Source organism: Uranotaenia lowii, chromosome 2 (genome assembly GCF_029784155.1).
Source record: "Uranotaenia lowii strain MFRU-FL chromosome 2, ASM2978415v1, whole genome shotgun sequence".
NCBI classification, from domain to species: domain Eukaryota; kingdom Metazoa; phylum Arthropoda; class Insecta; order Diptera; family Culicidae; genus Uranotaenia; species Uranotaenia lowii.
Window position 1 is genome coordinate 45,528,137 of NC_073692.1, and position 13,213 is coordinate 45,541,349.

A 13,213-nucleotide genomic window follows, 5' to 3' on the forward strand; every position below is an offset into this window, starting at 1 on the left:
AGTTTTGTACAAGATTTGACATTTATTTTAGAATTCAGATATTTTTTAATTTTAAATTTGCTAAGAAATTCTTTTGAAACTAATTTATTTCTTTCTTTCTTGACTTATCGAAAATTTGAAACATTCATTGTAATATGTTTCCAAAATTTTGTTTATCAATCATTTTTTTTAGTTTTTGTGTTAAACATGAGTGACAAATGGTGTAAGAAAACCCTTTCCTTTTCAATTGTTTATTTTTGGTATTGTTATTAATTTTATCTAAATTTGAATTTTGAAAACCCCCCCGGAAGGGTCCATCGCACGGGCCTGACTGGTTACATTTTTTGTACTTCAAAGTTATTTTTTCGTTCTACATAGTCACTATTTGGTCACTTTTTTCGGTCCTCAAAGTCACTATTTGGTCACTTTTTTTCAAATTTTGGTCACTAAAGTCCCTACTATTTCATTGTCAAACCGCTACCAGCCCTGAACGCCTTCGTGAACGCATCAGCTGGCTGATCCTCAGTGGAGATGTGTCGCAAAGATAGCTGACCGCTTCTTATGATGTCTCTGATAAAAGCATACTTCACATCCAGATGCTTCATCCGCTGATGAGTCCGCGCCTCTTCCCGATACTGGATGCAAGGGATGTTGTCCTCCATTAACGTGAAAGGAGTGCTAACCACACCCAATTCACCAAGGAAGTTTGTTAACCACAAACCTTCCTTGACTGCATGGCAAAGGGCTCCTATCTCAGCTTCGGTCGACGACAGACTGACCGTCTGCTGACGTTTCGTTGACCACGAAACTAGATTCCCGAAGATCATGTAAGCGTAACCTGATACAGATCTTCGATCATCGGAGTCGTTGGCAAAATCTGCATCAGCATATCCGATGAGTGGTTCTGATTTCGCGTTTCTGCGGAATACCAACGCCGTATCGGTCGTACCTCGAAGGTATCGCAGAATACGCTTCAGGCCTTGCCAGTGCCTATCCGCCGGGCTGGCCTGGTACTTGCTCAGTGCGCTAACCGCAGCACAGATATCTGGTCTCGAAGATGTCGCCAGATATTGTAGACAACCGATCAATTCTTTGAATGGTTGTTCGGTGATAACCTCACCATCGTTCAACTTCGTCCAGCGAACGTTTGTGTCAAGCGGTGTGCTTACGGGTTTACAATCGGCCATACCGAATCGTTGCAGAACCTTCTCGACGTATCCTGATTGCGATATCTCGATTACGCTATTCGGAAAGTCTCGCTTGATGGTCATTCCCAAGAAAGTCTTGACTTCCAGGAGATCCTTCATCTGGAATAGCCTTCCAAGCTCGGTCTTGATCCAGATAACCTCTGAAACGTCTTTTCCGGCAATCAGGATGTCATCCACGTACAGGATGAGGGTGAGTCCTCGCTTACAGGATCGGTAAACGCAGCAGTCACTCTTCAACGGATAAACACCAAGCTTTCTTATCTCGTCGTCGAATCGCTGGTTCCAAGCACGACCCGCTTGCTTCAAGCCGTACAAGCTTTTCTGCAATCGAACGACCTTCGATTTTCCCACGTCATCGTTTGGCAACTGCATGAAGATAACCTCTTCTAAATTTCCATTAAGGAATGCAGTTTTGACGTCCATTTGATGAACGACCATGTCGTATTCGTTCGCCAACGCCAAGACGGTCCGAACGCTCTCCATCTTGGCTACCGGTGCATAGGTTTCCCAGTAGTCCAATCCTGGTCTTTGGGAACACCCTTTCGCGACCAATCGAGCCTTGTAGCGACCATCGTCCTTCACGGTAAACATCCACTTGGACAGGATAGGTTTCCTATGACCCGGGGGCAAGCTAACCGCTTCCCAAGTCTTGTTCTCCTTCAGGGCTGTCATCTCCTCGTCGATGGCGACCTTCCAGGAATCCCAATCGTCCCGGCGCTTCAGCTCAGTGATGTTCTGAGGTAGCTCCTCATCAACAACAGCGGCTACGTTAGCCACGTAGCGCTGTGTAGTTCCTCTTGTTCGCTGGCTTCGTCTCAGGGCCGGTTCAGGGGTGACGGAATCTTGGTCATCATCGTCATCGTCCGGAAATTCCTCGCTGCTCTCGTAGTCGCTCTCGCCGTGATCGTCAACAACCACACTGTTAACCACAGTGTGATCGGGATCAGCAGGCACATCGGCTAACCGCTCAGATGTGTTTTCTGTTGTTGGCATATCGGCTGACCGCTCGAATGTGTTTTCAGGTGCACGCACTTCGATGGGCTGCTCGGATGTGGGCTGTTTTTGAGGCTCATACACATCAGCTAACTGCTCAAATGTGATGGTCTCTGGTGGTTCTTCGACAGGCTTGTCAATGTCCTTTTCTGGCGCAGCACCGCCACGTACTGGCTCCAAAACGGTGATTTCGTCGAAGACCACGTTCCGGTGAATCTCGATGGATCGGCTCGAACCATTCCAAAGCCGATATCCGTTATTCGCGTAACCCACGAATACCAGACGTTTCGATTTCGGATCAAGCTTCTGCCGCTTTTCCTTGGGAACCTGTGCGTACGCTGGACAACCGAAAATGCGCAGGTTGCTCAGGTTTGGCCTCCGACCGTACCACATCTCGAAAGGAGTCTTGTTGACCACAAGACCTCTTGTTGGTGATCTGTTTGTAAGGTACGCAGCGCACAAAACAGCTTCGCCCCACATCGTCTTCGACAATCCGCTACCATGGATCATCGCTCTGGTCTTCTCCATCAGTGTACGATTCGCTCGCTCGCTGACTCCGTTCTGCTGCGGAGTATACGGGACCGTGAATATCATCTGAACTCCTTTCTCAGAACAATGTCTTTGAAACTCGTTACTAACGTATTCACGCCCGTTGTCGCATCGCAGCTTGCACAGCTTCTGACCGAAGTGTGCAGTTGCCATAGCCTCGAACTGCTTGAAGCGCTCGAACACCTCGCTCTTGTGCTTGAGCAGATAGACAGTCATGAAGTGGGTGTAGTCGTCAATGAACGTGACGAAATAACGGAATCCGTCAAACGTCGGCACCTCCATATACCCACACACATCCGAGTGCACAAGCTCTAATGGTCTACCCGACCTAGGCAGCTCGGCGGTTTGAAATCTGTTGGCTGCTTGTCTACCTGCCATACAGCTTTCGCAGACAGCTTGTTTCTCCACCTTGGCTGGAATATGGCAGATACCCTCTACCATATTGTTACGGACCATTCGCTGCAACGCTCCAACGCCAAGATGTCCGAGTCGCATATGCCATTGTTCAACTGCTGGCTGACTTCCAAGCAGGGCTTTCCGCCTGGTTTTAGGGCTCCAAAACAAATCCAAGCAGTATAAGTCATTCAGGAGTTTTCCTTGGGCGAAAACCTCCCCTGAATACTCAAACTGGACTTGCTTTCCGAGAAAAGTAACCCTTTTCCCGTTCTCGGTGCACTTTCTGACCGAAAGTAGGTTTTCGTCGAGTTCTGGAATCACAAGTACATTGTAAAGTATAATTGGAACAATGGACTTTCCAATTACACTGCTCAGATGCATTGTTCCTGTTCGCTTGGCTCTCAAACACTCGCCAGTCTTAGCTGTGTTGATGACATATGGCTCTTCCAGAGTCTTGACATCAACCAACAGGCTCTGATCTCGCACCATGTGTTGAGTGGCACCAGAATCTATGACAAATCGAACTTTACGTTGATTCTGGTGGCTGATAACCTCAGCTTGCGAGCGGTGGGACCTTCTAGCAGGCTGTTTTCTGGTAACCCCAGAAGAACAACCTCTCTTGGCCATCAACGCCGCTTCTCGATGATTTCGAGAAGCCTTAAGATTCAGCAGCACGGGGTGGTTAAAGTCGCTGGCAACTAACCATAGCCCAAACCACCTCCTCCAGGAGTCCAGAAATTGCTTCCAGCTGTGCTCGAGCATGCTAACAGCAGTGCAAAGCCAGAGCACGAGAGTAACCCTCTCGGCTAGCAGCTCCAACCAACTCCTCCAGGGTGTTCCTCCAGGTGGACCTTCGGACTTTCGCGCTGCCCGGTTGCGGATCCAGAGACTCCTCCCGGCCGTCGGACGTGAGCTCACGCATGCTAACCGCAGCGTGGTTCGTGACGGCATCGAGAGTAACCCTCTCGATCCGCGAACCTTCTCGGGCTCGACCGCTGGCGGCTCCTCCTGGCTGGCCTGGGACATCTCGCTGCCTGGTAGTTTTCCAGCTGGTCCCTCTGGGCTGGGTCGTCTCGGCGCAGGCTGGTCCTTCTGGCTGGTGGCCCTCTTCTTGGTGGTCTTCTGGCTGCTGGCTGCTCCACTTGCTAACCGCAAGTTAAATACTTGAGAGTACCCCTCTCTAACTAACTCGAAAATTTCCAATCCAGACGTATCTGGGCCCATAACCTGTTGAAAACGCAGGTTTCAGTGGTGGAATAGAGTTATCTTTATTCATGTTTCGTCTGTGAGGTCAGTAGAATACAACTATATTAATTAGCGATAGCTAATGGTCACTTTCCACTTCTTATAATCCCTAACCGGGAAAGTACTCATTTCTCAATGAGTACTTTGGTATTCCTACACAGAATATCTGGCAACACTGTTGTGTTACCACAAACCTAAGTTGAGTTGTTTGGTTTCACAGTGTGATGATGTAAACATTTGTACCGTATTTACCATCATCAGCTGTCATCATCAATCATCACCGCTATTGTTTCAATTGCGAATTGGCTCAAAGCATGCGGAACCAAAACAAACTGTTTTGGTTTCGCCGACGGAGCGGCACCGAAAACCGTAAGTATCAACAGAAAGCTTAGGAATTGTTGTTTTTTCATTAATTCACTAAAAAATTATATTTTAAATCCATAACCATAAAAAATTCACAATCATAAGTGTGAATTTTCAAAAAACAATTAATTTCAGGTAAATTTTTTATGGTTATCACTTTAAAATATAATTTTTTAATGAATTTATGAAAAAACAACAATTCCTAAGCTTCGAAATGCACCCTTCAGATCTGCAATACGAATTTAGATGAGAAAGATATGAATTAGATAAATTTGCATGTTTTTGGCCGATACACCATACTGAGGGGTGATCCCAAACTTTTGGACGATAACTTAAGTGTCTATTTTACTAATCAAAAGTACATTCTTAAATTTTTGCACAATATTTTTTGATTGTGTTTTGAGAAGTAAAGAATAAGGATTCTAATGCAACTCAAATTCTGAAATTTGGTTCACCCTATCGCGAGATGATTGGCTTTGAATATTGAGTGCGGTTTTTTGAAAATGTTCTAAGTTTAGGTTAAGTTTTAGGTGCAAAACTAAAACATTATTTATGAGCAAAAAACCTCCGAAATAGCCATTGCTCATTATCTTTCGCATGAGATCAGAAAATTTGCAATATGTCCTAAGACGGCTGAGATATGAACGATCAAAATTTGCATGTTTTTTAGCGGGTGATCCCAAACTTTTGGCCGGCAGTGTATATATCAAAACTTAATAACATTAAGTTTGGATTCATTATTTGAATTTTCACTGATTGATACTTCTGACTGTATTCTAATTTAATATTTTTTCTCTGCAATTTTGACAACAGAATCCGATTAATTATATTCTTCCTATTATTCTATAATTTTGTTTTGATTCGAGTCTTGAATACTGGTTAGGTTTTTCATTCTACATTTTAAATTTTTTTAGAGTCTGAATTCTGAGTGCATGACTTTGTACCTGGCATGTTAATCAAAATTCTGCGCCTGAATTTGCAATCCAACCAGAAAAATTTAATATCGCAATTGACATTTTGAATTTCAAAATTTGAATTAAGACTTCAAGTCTTAATTCAAATTTTGAAAATTATTCTTGAAATTAGGCTTGGATTTGCTTTTATAATTCGCTTGTTTTAATTATGATCATTTTTTAATGTGATTCGTAGCTCATACATTGTTATAATCTGTATTTTATGTTTTCTAATAAATAAAGAAAGCGATTACCAGTAAAATCGCAAAATGTTCAAAAGAATTTGATATCTCGTTCGAACTTTTGTGCATTTTATTAATGGACCATGTAATTAGGTGGCCACTCATTTTAATTTTTTCGCCATTCCCCCGGCTAATCATATGAATTCCCGACTCTCAAAGGTTGAAAATTGAATTCATTTGTGAAAACAATTTTTACAAACATATGAGCTTCTTCGCGCTTTTGACGCTTGTTAAAAATTTGTTAATTTATAAGTGCCTAAAATAAGAAAATTGAAACTCGAACACAGAGCACTAAAAGGTATGCGCTGAGCTAAAAAATCTCAATTATTCAAGAAATTCTCGGCTTTGACCCACATTTGCTTTATGAAATTTAGGTCCTGATTTCTTATTGCTTTTGATAAAAAAAAATATGAATGAAATTTAGAATTCAATAGTAAACCTATTAGGAGAAAAAAAAAACAATAAAGAATTTTCCCGGTTATGATTTTAAATTGATTTTTTCCCTTTTTCAATTCCCGGTTTTTTTCCCGGTTCGCTAGCCACCCTGTCAATATCATGGTTAAAAAAAGTGTGCGCCAACCGATGGGAGGTACCATGAACAAAGTAAAAAAAATCGTACAAAAAACGATAAACTTTTTTTTCAATTTTTTTCATGAATTATCGTAAGATTAGCGTCATTTCCTTCATAGAAAGTATTTCGTTCAAACGGATAGTTTTTTAGATACACGCATTTGTAACTGTCCCATTTCTAAAAGAACTAAGCTTGAGGCGATTACCTGAATCCAGAAAGCATGTCTCCCAAGCTGTCCAAGTAGCGATATTATAAAAGAAGAATCTCGAAATTATCATTTGCTGAACCACAGTTTAAAACATTCGTATAAAAGATCCATTCTTATAAAAGAGTAGGGCTTCCAACCCTACTTCCGGTGATTGTTCTTGTTTTCAGCTGTGCTCCCCTATTTGGAAATTCTTCACTCGTTTCGTGATTATGATCAAGGTTATACTACCTACTAGACAAATTTCGAACCTCCTTCGAGTGTCTTCTTTAGTCTTGGAGATGTCCAATCCATTAGCCTCAATTACCACTGCCTCTTATATTCCATGTTCAAGGTTTTATTTCCACTGCACGTGCGTAGAATCAAGATGTAGATATTCACAGGGGGGATCCCTGAAGCGGAATGGCGACTTCCGTTCATAATGTTCTGAATTGCTGCGGTCAGATTTTGTTCTGGACACATTAGCATGTCATTGATTGAAAGTGCGACAGTATTTTTGTTCTTTGTAACAAATTAAGAAAGTGACAATGGAAACTCCTTTGCCTAGCAGAACGGAAGTTGCAGAAAGAAGCAACATGTGTTTATCTCCGATGTGGTATCGTTTAGCCAGCAGGGGCTTCCGAAACAACAACAACAACAATAACCAGCAGACATTGGGACACAGGTACTGAGTCATTCAAACTTCATGCTGCCCTGAAATGTCGAGGAAAGCGGAAACTAAAATAACACCTGGGATCTTCACTAGCGTACGACGACGAAACGCGATCATCAGATAGAAATTATTGCGAAAGGGGGAAACATAATTTATGTTCGCTTCATATAGGTATAGGTAGATTGCTGACTTCATGAGGGACAAGCGAGCAAATCAAATAAGCAATTGAGGAAGAAGGGAAATGGGCAACCGAGTGCAGCGAACCCTCCATGGAAAATATGAGTTAGCATTGCAGTAGGGGTGCATCCCTTGTTTGGTGAAATACGCGAGGAAAAATCCTGATCCGGAAAGTCCCCTGCATAAAGCAGAAATTCATATGCAAGGCAACAACAACCTGACAGGACTGAACATGTTTATCCAAGTTGATTTAGTTTGTTTTTTTCCACGAAGACAGTTTCATATAAGAATCTGACAAATCTTACCTCTTTGGTCCACGGTCCCTTGATGAGATCCGGATTGACAACCTTGGTCCATCGCTGCTGGCACTGGATATCGGTGCGATCCTTGAGGAACTTGGCGATCACGTCCCATCGTTCGCCGTTCTGTTCTACGAGCGATTTTAGTGCGGCATCCTGTAGTTGTTGGAAAGTATGTAAATAATTAACAATAAAAATTATTTATTTTTTTTAAACTTTATGCGTGTGAATAAACAGAAAAGGCATATTAATTTCAATAATGTTCATTTCAATTTGTATTTGTTTCTTTTTTTGAATTCAATAAAGAATTTTCTGAGCGTTGAATTCATTGATCTGGTAGTCAAAAATCTAGTTTTTCATGTCTTGGAATATTTAAAAAGGTTTATTAGGATCGATCTTCGAAATAATATTAATTATGAATAACTTTAGAGATTCATATCTCAGAAAATTTTATGGTCTGAAGTCTGAAGCTTGAACTAATTCCTATCTTTTTAGACTATATTATAAAAGTATAAGCACGTTTATAAGTTTTGTGTTTAAGACTTGAAAAAATATTGATATTTTATTATGTGTGTTTTATTTTGACTTTATCATAATCTCAGGGTGGGGGCAGCGAATTTCCATTTTCAAACTCCCGTGTTTTCGATTGAGATTTTATGATATTCTCTGTAATGTATGTAATGTATTATGTAATTTTATAATAACAAAAAAAAATGAACACTCTGCTTTTTTCCGACGAAATAGCGGGCCAATCAAAATATGCTCAGGGACCGGCAGCATAATTATAATTGTATGCAACTCATCCATTTAAAAAACGTTCCTTTCAAAAGTTCAGATTTTTTAAATTTTTTTGCTAATTAAATCCCTGATTTCAATTCAAATCTTGAAAGAAAGCAATCTCGAGCCTACAGGAGAATTTCGAAATACCTTGGAACAGGATTTGAAAATTACTACCGACCGATTTTGACGTTTGAGAGACGTTGATTATTTTCACACATGTTTGGGTAGCATTGGGTGTGATAATTGTTTCTTTTTGAGATAACATAACGTAACATAAACTGAGAAAAGATGTTAATAAAAACATATCAAGTATAAAAAATGTATGTCAAACTTTTCTTCACTCAGTATATTTATATAAATAACTTTTGGCCTCAACGAATTAGTGAGCCCAATCAACGTTGCTCGAGTTCAAACCCTTATATGAACAAGAAAGGGAAAATAACAGATGCTTCTAATGAAATTAACGCAAAATAAACAATCAACCTAGTTGCTTTCAAAAATGTCGATATTTTTAAACTGTTATAAAATTGTATTACTTTAACACTAGAAAGACCGCATGACTGGTTGGATACTTTGTTTGTTGAATATCTTTAAAACACTACGCTCTAAAAATTCTCAAAAAATACGACTTTTCATGAATTTTGAATCTCTACAAAACTGTGTATTTTTTATTTCACTAGCTCTTTTAATAAGCAAGAAAAATTTCGCCATGGACACTCGGACCGTGACCAGTCAAAATGACTGGTAAAATTCACAACCCTATAACTCAAACAAGATAATTTTTTTTCTCTTGCTTTTGGTTTCATTTGCAATCTACATTCAAGACAATGAGCCCTAGTTGATTTATGGTGGGCAGAAGTGTGTCATTCGTAATGAAATTATTAATTTTCGATGCGAAGTCATGAAAATTTGTAGAAAAAGTTCTCGAATTGATCGCTGTGTGGCGCTTCAAGCACTTGACTCCCAATTTTTTTGGTCTATTTTGTTGCTCAATTATAATCAAACATTCTGTCAAAATTTGGCGAAATTTCATCAAGATTTGTAAAAGTTATGTTAGATTTAATACATTCGAGAAATCGAGTAGTTTTAGGTGATAAATATGTTTTATACTAAACTAGAATTAGTAAAATAATTATGAATTGTGTACTAATTTATTCAAATTTGAAGACATCAGCTATGAAACTGAAAAATTTAAATGATATTTCAACATGGGTGCACGGAATATTTTTCATATGTTGGTTATCCACCATGGGTGCACGGATACACGGATTTCTTGCCGATACCGGGAATCGAACCCAGTACGCCTGGCATACCTAGACCAGACTCGCGCCAGCCTATCTGATAGACCACATCGGCGCTAATATATTTCAACATGGGTGCACGGATTGGCTGTAAATTCGCCGTTGAAAATTATATAAAAATAAATAGTATTCAACTTGCTTCAGAACACAAAATACTTTTGCGTTAGATATGATAGGTATTTGAAATATTTTCACTGTTTTCCGTCGCACGACATAACTTGATGCATATAATTCCTAAAATTCACTCGGTCCATGGTAACCGTTTTCCAATTTCTTGGATGTTGATCAGATCTTATCAGGTAAATATACGATTGCAAAAACCTGTGTTTTAAAAATAAATAAATAAATTTATTATTTCAAGATAACATTTAAATATTTCTTTTTCAGGAATGAAAAAACGGAACTTAAAATAAAAATCGTTATTTAAATCATTATGTCTCGACATGAAAGACATGATTTCGACTTTGGTTTAGTTAAGGTTTGTAAAAATGCTTTTTCAAAATTTGCAAAAAGTCCAATATTTGATTAAAACGCAGTGAATCCGTGAATCCGTGTAGTGAAAAACCATGTATTTAACACAATTTTTCATTTGAATCTATAAAAGTCTTCTTTACCTTTAGCATGCAAAAAAATTGATTTTGGATGAATGGCGGTGAATCCGTGCACCCATGGTAAATTGCTCTACTTATAAAAAAAAGTATGCTTCGAAACCTACAATATTAGGTATAATTTATAGGCAACAAGTTGAAAAATTTCAGAGCGGTGGATGCTAGGAAATATCTACTAAAACAAAATTGAAGTGAAACCGTGCACCCATGGTCAATACTCACAGCCATCTAACATGATTTTATAATTAAATTGATAATGTGTTTTAATTTTTTGATAATTATTTGATATATTCATTTTATGACATACACGCATTCGTCAACTATGCGAAAATGAGGTGATTCCGTGCACCCATGGTGAAAAAATATTTCCATTTTATAACAAAAATGATATCGAATAAATAACAAAATAATTTCAAAAGAAAAAAGTTAAAAATATTATGATATACCATGATTTACCAGTCATTTTGACTAGTCCTTCTAGTGTTAAGAAAAATTAAGAACGTTGTATCTTATATTGCTGTATATTGTGATAAATAAAACAGAGACGCAAAAGACCTAGCTAAGAGACCATTCAAATATTACGTAACGTGTTTAGGGGGGAGGGGGTAAAGCAGTTTGTTACGGTTTGTACATTTTCGATAGAAAATCTGATAAAAATGTGTTACGTAGGGGGTGGGGGGAGGGTGTTGAAAATGACCGAAAATTGCTTTACATAATATTTGAACAGCCCCTAAATAGATCAAATGGAACTATAAATCTTTAAAAAAAAATAGGCTTACAAATAGCGCTTCATCTTGTTTAGAAAAGATTTTGTTCAAACAGCATAAAGTCGTTTTTAAAGGCGGTTTAAATATATGGTCATGATCTTTAAAGAAAATTCCAAACGTTTTTCTACATGTGCAACATATTGCTTCTAACATCACCTTTCTTATGCACAAAGTAAATTTTTACTAAGTCTTGCTGCTTATTTTGTGAAGAATTGTTGCTGAATGTTGTCTGATAATCATATTTGAGTACTCTTACAAGGTTTTCAAAACTATAAATTTTGTAAAATTCGGATCAGAAAAAAGAGAGATCTTATGCCAGGAGTGTCATATTTTTGTAGAGCATCGCATCGTTATGTAATTACACCACTAGGAAATTGACTTTTTAGTGAATATAAATTTATTGAGAGAATCTTGAGTTAATATACTCAAAATCTGGAAAAAGGGTGAATTGACAAAAAGTTAAAAAACCAGCTACTTTTGAAAATTAGTCAAAAATTCTGTGTTTCGTATTTTGACTGTCAAAAAATGCAAAAATGTGCAAAATCACGTCAACTTTTCAATCCTCTTTCCAAAATAAATGTGGTGTAACTTATACTATTTTGACGGTTTATTGATTGAAAAGTACGGTTTTTACACCACTTTTCTTTACATTTTTTGTGATCATAATATTTAAAAAAAATCAAAAATATAAATCCATATGTGCAACGTATAGCTTCTAACTTCAGCTTTTTTGACATTTTTTAGCGTTCCGTAACTGATCTACAGTCTTTTTCTCGAAGCATGTTTTTTCGGATATTTTTTACTTAGACTTAGAATAACGGGAAATTGAAGAATTGTTGCAGAATACTGTCTGAGAAACATATTTGAGTTACATTACAAGGTTCCCAGAACTATAAATTTGGTAAAAATTGGTTTATAAATAAGAGAGATATATCGGCTTTAGCCAAGAGTGTAAAATCAACATTCCAGGGACTGTAACGGGTAAACATTTCAGGGACGAATGAGGCTAAAATGACTATCGGAACACAGAAACTCTAAAGCAAGGATTAATCATCCCAAAGGATGAACATTCCAAAGCAAGAAAACATTCCTGTATTAGAAAATAAGGAAAGTTAATTTATGTATCTATGCATTAGAAAAAAGTATTTTAAAACCAATTGAAAAAAATATTTTGTTAACTCGAAATTCGAAAAAAAAGATTTTGAAGTTCTTTAGCCTGTTCTAAAATTTTCTAAAATAGGCAGGTTTAACCATCCATGTGGTCCTCAAAAACTGAACTTACCTCATGCTTAGTCCACCGTGTTTTGTTCGACTTATCCCCCTGGGAGTGCTCGGAAAGATCATCGTCCGAGGTGTCCATCGCCGCCGAATGACTATGATGATGGAGCACGATGAGTCCTTCTGTGCTGTCGTCGACGCCTTGGTGGCTCTTCTCTTCCTCACTTCATCCAAAATCACCCCGGAAGAGAGCCAACAACAAAAAAAGGACGGACGACGATCTTCAACCACCACCCCACTATAACACTAATACATACACTTCCAGAACAAAATTTAAAAAAAACCAACGAGCAGTCATGGGGTTCAGGTTCAGACTCCTCAGTCACCACTTCCTTCACACACGCGCGGGTTTCCGACACTTAAAATTTTCGAGAATGGGCCCGTTCTTCTTGTTTATGCCTTGTGCCTTTGGTGGCTGGTTGCTACTTCACCATCTGTTGTTGTTCGTCTTGAGCGAGCGGCAGACCTCTTTTCTTCTTTTTTGTTGTTGTTGAGTGTATTTCGGGGGTCGGGGAATAATTTATTCAACTACGCACACTCTTTTCCAAATTTGTGATCCGACTCTTCCGATCAGGGACATGCTCTTTTCTTTTCTTTTCTTTTTTTTGTTAATAAACACTAGCTGTGGAAAGCAGCATGAAAATATT

The 13,213-nt window shown here is 38.7% G+C and overlaps 1 protein-coding gene across 4 annotated transcripts in view; it reads right to left on the bottom strand.

Annotated features, from left to right (window-relative positions):
• The window catches only part of LOC129743932 (myb protein), a 63,557-nt gene that overhangs the window by 29,325 nt on the left and 21,019 nt on the right, over positions 1 to 13,213 (bottom strand). For all 4 annotated transcript variants that reach the window (XR_008736740.1, XM_055736175.1, XM_055736172.1 and 1 more), the window contains exons 2-3: positions 12,571 to 13,188; positions 7,839 to 7,988 (exon numbers count right to left, since the gene is read on the bottom strand). Coding sequence is in view for 3 of the 4 variants with exons in the window: in XM_055736175.1 (XP_055592150.1) it covers positions 7,839 to 7,988; positions 12,571 to 12,648 (228 nt within the window). In the remaining variant the exon portion in view is untranslated. The remainder of the gene's footprint in view (positions 1 to 7,838; positions 7,989 to 12,570; positions 13,189 to 13,213) is intronic.